Source organism: Hippoglossus hippoglossus, chromosome 12, assembly GCF_009819705.1.
Source record: "Hippoglossus hippoglossus isolate fHipHip1 chromosome 12, fHipHip1.pri, whole genome shotgun sequence".
NCBI classification, from domain to species: Eukaryota; Metazoa; Chordata; class Actinopteri; order Pleuronectiformes; family Pleuronectidae; genus Hippoglossus; species Hippoglossus hippoglossus.
Window position 1 is genome coordinate 14793747 of NC_047162.1, and position 9676 is coordinate 14803422.

Consider the following 9676-nt stretch of genomic DNA (forward strand, 5'->3'; position numbering starts at 1 on the left):
TGGCTCCGAGGGCCCGAAGCACAGACTCAGACACCATCACATATTCTGCAGCCTAAACAAAATGTTGCTGTAGTGGCCAGGTTGTCTGGACCTTAATATCTGCTGAGGTTGAAATGGATCTCTTTGGCTCATTTGTGAGTCTGAATATACTCACAAAACAAGACAGCTTCCATTTGCCAAAACTTGTTGAATAAATTCAAATTGAAAATAATTTTGTTAAAATAACGATACGTGATGTGTATCAGCCAAAGACTCATCTATGATTATTCCTGTACTTGACTCCTGAAGGATATCATGAAACGGCTCTAACCTGCTCCTGTCTGTCACAGGGAAGTACTTCTGGCGACTAACTCGAGAGAAGCATTTGGTTTCTCTTCGCCCGGCTCAGATCCATCGCTTCTGGAGGGGCCTCCCGCCCAATCTGGACAGTGTCGATGCCGTGTATGAGCGACCTGGGGACCACAAAATTGTGTTTTTTAAAGGTGAACATATCTTGTGTCATATCTGCATCCATACTCCATAAGTCTTTTAACTGTGTATAGACTCCAAACTACAAAGTTATTATTTTTCCCTTTAATAATATCTGTGTTTACCCCTCAGGTCTCAAGTACTGGGTGTTTAAAGACAATAACGTGGAGGAAGGTTACCCTCGTGCAATCAGTGACTTTGGTCTGCCCTTGGAAAGCATAGATGCGGCGTTTATTTGGCTGCACAACGACAAAACCTACTTCTTCAAGGACAACCACTACTGGCGCTACGACGACCACCTGCGGCGCATGGACCAGGGCTACCCCAAAGACAGCACGCTGTGGAAGGGGCTGCCGCTGCATCTGGACGACGCCATGAGGTGGTCGGACAGTGAGTAGCCCTCAAAAACGATCCCTTTCATTTGCATACTGCTTTGAATTTCCAGGCAGCTCAGCCTAAACTTAGGGGTGAAGTTAAACTTTATCGAGTTGCAGAGTGATTTAATGAATCGTTATGCTCTGCATCTATAGAGAGACATTGGAGTTAAAACAAACCACATTTGAAACTGAGCGATAGACAGAAATTTCCTCATCACTGGAAAAGTAATGAAAATGTGAGAACAGATTTACAGAGTTTTATGTGACTCTGAGGGGAGCTGTTAAAAATCAGGGAAAACTCGCGTCACTCAGGTAAAATTAACTCTTTGAGAAGGAAACAACTTTTATATGAAAAACGCTTAAACTGTTTAATAAAAATAAGGATTTTATAACACAAATGAACACTGTACACCAACTACCCACTTGCAGCCGCATGAAAAACCACAGATACAGATATACAGGCTCTTGTTAATATGATGTATACGACCACAAACTGTGAGCTGCGGTTGTGGGAAATGAAATCTACAGCGGCGTGTGTTCCCTTCAGAGACCTCTCCTGGATACGAGCGGCTCAACTTCCCAGACAACCAACTTTTTTTAGATTACAGACAATAAGTCAGTGTAGCAGAAAGAGATGGTGAGACTCTGCAGCTCAGCTTGCCAACAAGAGCCCTGACCTTTACACTGCAAACGCCGTGGAGCGCCGTGCTGCTTGTTATAAATCCACAGGCCCGCCTCCTCTTGTTAATCCATGCTGCCCCTGCGAACTCAGCGGAGTCCGTCAGATTCAGGGGGAGCGCACCGTCTGAGAAACACCGACATGACAGGACCTCTAATCTAATTTAGGAGGTCCCACCAACGGGACCTTCCTCCAGCATTGACCCAAATACAATCGATGTCTCGAAGTCGATCCTGATCCAGTTCTGCAGATCCATCTTCTGATCTTCTGGAACCGGAGTTTGTCATTTGAACGGCCGAGCAGTCGGTCGGCTTGTAAAAGGGCTAAATGGCGCCAGAGCAAGAAGAAGGGAATGAAAGAAACTCCCATTCACAGACTGCATCGGTATCAGTTACTTTCCTCACGGCAGTCAGCATTGAATCGTGTAACAAACCCTTTGTTGAGTAAATGTTTTTTGCCAGATTTAACAGAACAGTGTGCAGGACTCAAGAGAATCGATTGGAAGTTATGAAATATAAAAGTCGACATTATTTTTTCATTGGTGTACAATCTGAAAGCAAGAATCCTGGTTTTGTTTAGAATGAGTCTTTCATATCGGGTCCTTTTCCATTTCTACAGTTCCCCTTCATGTTGTTATTGCTGCTTTTAATCGTCTTTTAGCTCATTGTTTTGGATCATTGTTTTATAGCTGGTTTTGTTGCTTCAGTGGCCCAAATCAGATAATACCGCTTTATAAGATTTATGTTTGGTTCATTTTGAAAGTTATCCCTAATTAATGTTTGCTGTTTGAAACTTCCACGAGTAAAAATTATCAAACGATGTTGATCAAATATCGGTGATACGTGGTGTATAGGGACAACTAGAGCCTCCGAAGGGCTTTGCATTTCCAAACATTTCAGCCTGATAAAGTAGACCTTTGTGGTGTTTGATCGAGGCAGCGGGCCCATTGCCTTCTGTTCATATATAATTAAACAGGTTCCGGAATATAATTATAGTGTAATTTCTGAAACACATCAGGGAAGAAGTGTCGGGCGCCAGATGGACGACACGCGTCTTGTTCCCTCGCTAACGGCCTCGAATTGGCTCGTAGCTTTGTGACATATGGTCGCCCACTAAACAGCAATTGACATTAACTTAGAAAAAGTCGTCATCAGTCACTGGCGACCTTTTTCAAAATATAAATCGGTCAATTATGAGCTTTGATCGGCAATCAGGGCGAGTTCCAGGTCACAGCTCACGTTGGACTCACTAAGCACGAAACTTCTTTAGTCCTGTTGGATCTCGATTGGTTTGATTCGTCTTTTGAAAGAAGTGTGATCCGCTGCTTTTCTAATTTCCTCCATGTACAAATTAACACTATCAGATATTTACCACAGTTTCCAAGTGAGTGAAATAGTTTACTCAAAATAAATTACACTTTTCATTTAGGAAAGCCCAAGGCAATATTTACCCACAACAATTTTAATGAACAATTAATATAGCAATGTAAAGCTTTATTTGAAAGCATATTTATCTCCTGGTGTGTGTTTCCCTCTCTTTCCCATCTCTCTCCTTCTCCTTGATCTTAAGTATCAGCGTGTTTTTGGTATAATAACTCCCGATATTTTGAAAACCACCTCTTTTAAAACACATTTCTATCCATGCACAATATGTTTGGTTTTGTTTTCAAGTTACGTTTTTCCTCATCTAAGTTTCAGCATTCTTTTCTTATAATAATTGACTATTTTATTTATTTATTTACTTATATATTTATTTGTACGGCTCCAGAGAAACACACTTTAACCTATGCATAATTGTGTGTAGTTCTAGTTTTAGGTTGTACTCACTTAAGTTAAGAATTGTCTTAAATATTACTGATAATTAGTTGATTCCTAGCCATTTCCTTTAGGATCAATTTGGTATTCACCTCCCCTCCCACCTCCCGCCTACCCACCCACCCCCTCCTCTCTTTCCACTCCTTCTCTGAGTGGCTAAAGCTTTATTGGGGGAGTTGAGGTAATGAGACCATTACTGTATCATGTCATGCCTGAATCTGTAAAATCTCTACAGATGCATCTGTGCCTGTAAAACATCCCGGGCCTTTTAGCTTCTCTCAAATTTCTAGTACCTTCTATAAAACACCCCACAAACATATGCGGGTGTAAAAATCTATCTGTGTGTGTGTGTGTGTGAGTTCACAGCTGGCCCTGTGTAACAGTGTGTGGCATTAGCATGACATTACACATTATGAGGAGTCGTGATTAGTGAGTACTGGAAAGTAAATTACAATAATTAGAAACATTCATCAACAGTCACTTCGAATTATATGTGTGAATACAGTTTTTACGCAGGTTCAGTGTTTTGATGCATTTTTGCCTTGATATTTTGGTTGCATACACAATATATTCATCATTTGAGTGTAAACATAATGTCTTTGTTTTGTTTGCAGCTTATTTGTTCCGATGTTTCTCCCAGAGTCAGAAGTTGAAAAGTTTATTAACAAGCTCATTGAGATTTAGAGTCCCTGACTAAAGAGGGCGAAACCGAGAGCTGGTTTCATAACTCGATTTAATCACTGTGCAGCACAGGAGGATGTGGAGGACAATCGTAGGAGACTTAATGAGTCCAGAAATATGAAATTAATCAATAAGACAGTTCTGAAAGTCACAAATAATATTAGAAGCGATGAAGGCCATTTTCACTCTAGGGACTCATTTTTCATGCTTTGAGCAAGAAAATAAATCTATTGAGGTTTATCTTGTTGGGGTGAATTAATATCTGGGAACTAACTTTTCAAACAACCAAAGATTTGTGTTTACTCCTAACTCGGGTGCAGAATGAGTCTGAAAAATGAATATTTTAATAACAGAACCTTTTTTTTTTTTTTTTTTTTACATATGTTCAGTTGAAATCCAGTTTAACCTCATCTGTTTCTGCAGAATGCCAAGAGTTCCCGCAGCTAAGGTAATGCTTGGATGTAGCCTAAGATGTAAATCAATTCAATTTTATTGCTGAAAACTATAGATATAATATGATATATCGTGATAATTTTGTCTGACCATTTAAAATGATCATATCAGCGTGTTCCTCTGACTACATTAGAGCTTTGGATCTTGACTTGGACCTCGGGAGGTTCCCTGCTGCTGCTGCTGAGCAATTATAATAGGTCAAACGCTCTGGACACGTTTCCCCCATTGGGATTAATAATGTTTACTTTACCTTACATTGTTTTGGCAGCCTTTACCCAGCGAGTCCCCTCTGAGGAAAACTTCCCTCCCCTTGTCCAGATTAAGGTCTGATAAAGAACTTGTAGATGTTAAAAACTGGAACAAAACCCACTAATTAGCTGGAGCTGCTCAGACCTTGTTTCAGGTCGCTCTCGATGGGAGCGCACGGCTTCACCTCTCTCCCAGCAGCGGCTCCCAGCTGAACGTCTGGAGGCTCTTTTTTGTGTGTTGTGTTTAGAGGTCTGGGTTGTGTCGGAGCTTTTGCCAACTTCACAGGTCCCCGCTCGATGCTTTCTGACGTGCGTGTGCGTGTGCGTAGAAACAAAACTGCCTGCATATACTCTACGTAAGATCAAGTGATGGTGAGCAGTGAGAGAGAGGAGTGTTAAGAGACAGACGCCCATGAGAAATCACAGGTTTATGAGATGGATATGAAAGATGATGAGGGGAGAGAGTTGGTGTGATAAGAACAATTCTGGAGAGAAATAAGTTGAAGGAGGGAGTGGAGGAGCGTCCGTATTGTTATTATACATCTGTCTTTCTCAACAGGCTTGCACAGATATTTCTGTTTGCTGTATTTTAATACTAAATGTCCATAATATTTGGGCGGGAGAGGGTGAGAACAACTTTTAGACTTATAGGACATATATTATTGTATTGACTTGTTTTCCGCTGTTGGGTGCCCTCACACCGAGAAGGTTCCCGGTTAGAATCACGGTTCGATCGGGGTCTTTCTTTGTGGAGGTTGCACGCTCTCCCCCTTTTGTCTGCAATGGGTACAATGGGTGTGTACTCCTGGGTCAAATTAGTCGGCTTTAGACAAATGTTCTTATTGTCTCCATGATGGAAGCACAACCCTCGGGTGAACACACTAATTTGGCTAGACAGCGAAGTGAGACAGCGCCTCCGTTTTTGGTGCGTTTGTGACATCGAACATGATTCACCAGGAGAAAAAAACTGCCTTTTTATAACAAGATTACCCGTGTTTAAAAAACTTGCATATACCTGCAAATTTTGGTGTAAAACAAGGTGTATATGTCGGCCTGTGATCCGCTGGTGACCTGTCCAAAGGATGAGTGATATAGATAATGGACATGTTGTTTTGTCTGTGTCTCATAACACAAATATATACCAACCCTCTCTCTTCTTTCTCCCCGTGAAGGCTCGTCCTATTTCTTCAAGGGGAAGGAGTACTGGAAAGTTCCAGGCAGTGACATGGAGGTGGAGGCAGGTTACCCCCGCCTCATCGCCAAGGACTGGCTGCTGTGCACGGAGATGCAGTCGGACTCTCCCGACACGGAGCCCAAAAGCACGGAGACGAGAGTCAACGTGCACCATCAACCGGACCACGCGGAGAACGGGTACGAGGTGTGCTCCTGCACCTCGGACTCCGCCTCGCCTTTGGGCGCCCGCCCCTCCCCTTCCCCCCTCTGGCTGCTGCCACCACTCTGGACGCTCTCGCTGGCCCTCAGCTCCGAACTGCTATGATACCAAAGCACGGGACTAAGTTCTCAAGCTGAGGTGCAAGAGACAGACTCTCAAGAGGAAAATACAAACTCTACCATTTGTTCATATAAATATCAATTGGTATGTTTTTTGCAGTTGTTTCGCTGTTATTTATTTCACATGCCATTCGGTGTCATCTAAAGCGCCTTCCACTCCAGTAAGGGTAGTGCATACAGTTATCATGTTATTATACTAGGGCATCCCTAGTAGCTGTCAAGTCACTGACAATGACAGTGGTAGAACCATACTTTACAAATTCAGTTACACAGAATCACAACTTCTATTCTTTGGCTTCTCAACTGGCTGAACTGTTTCTGCGAGGAAAACAAATTGATGATTGGGACTTGATGTGTTCACTCTAAATACAAAAGTATTCTATCAGCACCAATGATAATTACTTTTTTTCATGTACAAGTTTACAGCAATAATGAATGGCACTGTGGGATGTAAGCAGATAGACACAGGAACAGAGGTCTGGTTTTATCTCGAAGAAATTAAAGAAAATGTTGCTGAGAGTTGGATGAGAAGATCGAACACTAATGTCTGTACGCTAAACACGAAGCGACAGCCAGGAGCTGGTTAGCTTAGCTTAGCATGAAGACTGGAAACAAGGGGGAAATACATATATATATTACTATTTAATTCATGTTTATTATTACTGTAAGACAACATGTGGATACACATGCTCGACCAATCATGAGTCAGCTGTCTATCACGATGTTTCACCCCGTTTTAATAGCGTTAAATAACAAATTACAACCAAACTTAACTAAAACATACATCAGTGTGTTAAGGACAACCTTAAGTGATTGAAACAAATTTGAATGTGTACTTTGATTTTTTAGTTTGGTCCATGTCCCATCCAACGACATGGAGGAAGAAGGGGCCTATACTGTAGCCAGCCACAAGGGGGCGTTCAAGATGATTTGGCTTCACTTTTAGGGTGCTACCATATCGTCCATCTTTACAGTCCATAGTTTCTCTCTGTTTCCAGACTTTATGTCAAGCCAAGCTGAACCAATCCCGGGTGTGGCCTTGTTTTTAAATCTATTAATCTTATTACAACCGTATTCTCTGTAATGTCTGTTGCTTTAAGCGGCGCCTGGTGAGCAGAGCCTGCTCGCCAAGCTGCTCGCTGCCTCCCAGCGTTCACCAGTGAAATTGGTTACAGTCGAGGATTTGGTCACGGCCGTGGCCGGGGTTCGGGTCCATCAATCCATCAAAGAGGCAGGACTTTAAATCAGTCCGACAGGAGGAGCTGCCTGAAAGACTTAGAGCAGGGCAAAGAGTGACATTAGAAACATAGATCCTGTAGTTTGACGGGTGACTGACACGCTGGCATGCATCGAGGCGGACAGGTGAAAGGTACGCTGGGATGTAGAGTTTCTAGATAGCTAGGTTTACAGATGATAGGCCCCATGGGATGTGGACAGAAAGACTCAGGAACGGCATGCTGGGATGTCGACAGGTAAGATGAACGGCATCAGCAGGCAGACAGGTGAAAAGCTTCCAGTGCGGCTCCACGGAGAAAAGTTCACGCTGGGATGTGGGGAAGTGAAGACAAATGAATGATTTCCTGTTTGACAGGAGATCCCAGACTTTCTTTTAACGTCATTATCCTCCCGTTAATCCCTCTCCTGTTCTCCCGCCTGTTTGAGGAACCGCTGTATCTCCACCAATTCATCATTTCAAACATTCGCTGCCATCATCAGAGGCGGCATTTGGTTTCGTTGTATTTTTTTGGGTAATAAATATGGATAGATTATGATTCCATATTGCTTCGATCAGATTATCGTTCACTGAGCCTTTTTTCTTCGTCAACCCAAGCTCCTACTGGTGACGTCCTTCGCAGACCTCACAGGATAGATTTACAGTATTCTTCTTGCAGATATATTTACCTACAGTTTAAATATAGACACATATATTTGAGTTGAGATATTCCATGGTTTCTGCAAAAAAACGGAAAAAAAAATAACAGGTGGACTGTGTATATTTCAAGCTGTGGTTTTTTTAATGTAAAATATTTTTGTAGAAAAATAAAAGAACCTGGATGACTTTATCGGCGTAGTGTGGTCACGTGTTTTCAGTCCATCACTCGTACTCAGTCCTGCGGCTGTGTGGGCTGAGTGTGTAATTATTTAGTGTCAATGAAGAGGAGCCGGGGCTGGAAGACGGATGAAGGTGACATGACAGCTTGCAGACACCAACTGGGAGAGGCTGTCTGTTGATCTCCTGAATCGGGTTTACTCTTAAAATGGTCGTCAGGAATGCAAACCACGTCACGTCAGTCACATCACACACACGCATTCTCTGACTGGTTTATATATATATATATATATATACACACACCCCTGCCTCATAAGAGCAGTAAAGTCACCTGACATCGAAAAATTCAGCAGCTTACGTGACGCCTGGTTGAAGATGGAAGTGATTTGTAGGTCGCAACTAAGTAAGTGGTCGGGAACATTGAACCAGAGCTCGATGTGAGTCACAGTTTAGCTCTCACTCACTTTTATAAAAATTTCAGAAGTTGAAAGTGAAGGTGACCTCCATCAAATAATGAACAACCAAACTTTTGGGTACCATAACTTTAACTTGAAGGGCATTCAAAGGCTGATCTGGCCCCTTTGTCACCATATTCCATATACATGTATTGCATCAGATATACATATACCCTGTACACAGAAATGCTATTTAAACCGTTTCATTAAACACATGCAAAATATCAGTTCTCTGACATCGTTCAAAGGAATATTTGTTACCATGATGAATTAAGATCAGCCTTCTAAAAATACTAAATCTGGGTCATTATCCCGATTGGCACCATTTTGAGATATTCACAAAACTGTGGAAGAACCTGTAATGTTTAAGAAAGAAAAATGCTGCTGATCCCAATCCACACCAAAGTTCAATGGGTTCTTCCTCTTTGAAGGAAATCGGTTCAGTAGTTGTTGCCTAATCCTGCAAACTAACAAACAAACAAACGGCCAATCCAGATCATAATCCAGATCATTATCCAGATCCGCACCAAAATTTAACAAATTCTTCTTTGGCTCATTCTCCACCCCTCAGTAAAATTTAGTTTTTGCGTAATCCTGCAAACTAACACATTTAAAATAGATAAATACACAAACGCTGATGAAAACATAACCTGCTTGATGGAGATAAAAAGCATCAATTACTGTGTTTGCTGCACTGACCCTTGACTGAGTGTTTATTCTTCTATTTACAAGTGTATTTTCAGTGCTGCAGCCCTGAGATTACATGCATCAATTACACCTGCCATTGTGTTTCGTTGTAAACAGGCTGTACATCTGCTCTGCTTTTCAATGCACCTTTTCTCCCAGAATTCTCCTAATTTATTACCACGTTAGTTTGAAGCGTGTTCATTGTTATTCCCCGAGCGTCTCCCTGTGTCTGGCGGTGCAGGTCGGGCTGTG

At 42.1% G+C, this 9676-nt stretch overlaps 1 protein-coding gene across 1 annotated transcript in view; it reads left to right on the forward strand.

Moving 5' to 3' along the window:
* Positions 1–8295, forward strand: part of mmp17a (matrix metallopeptidase 17a) — a 65599-nt gene extending 57304 nt beyond the window's left edge. The window contains exons 8-10 of the mRNA XM_034602237.1: positions 330–482; positions 601–858; positions 5893–8295. Of these exons, the coding sequence (XP_034458128.1) occupies positions 330–482; positions 601–858; positions 5893–6218 (737 nt within the window). The 3' untranslated portion in view covers positions 6219–8295. The remainder of the gene's footprint in view (positions 1–329; positions 483–600; positions 859–5892) is intronic.
* Positions 8296–9676: the final 1381 nt, after the last annotated feature.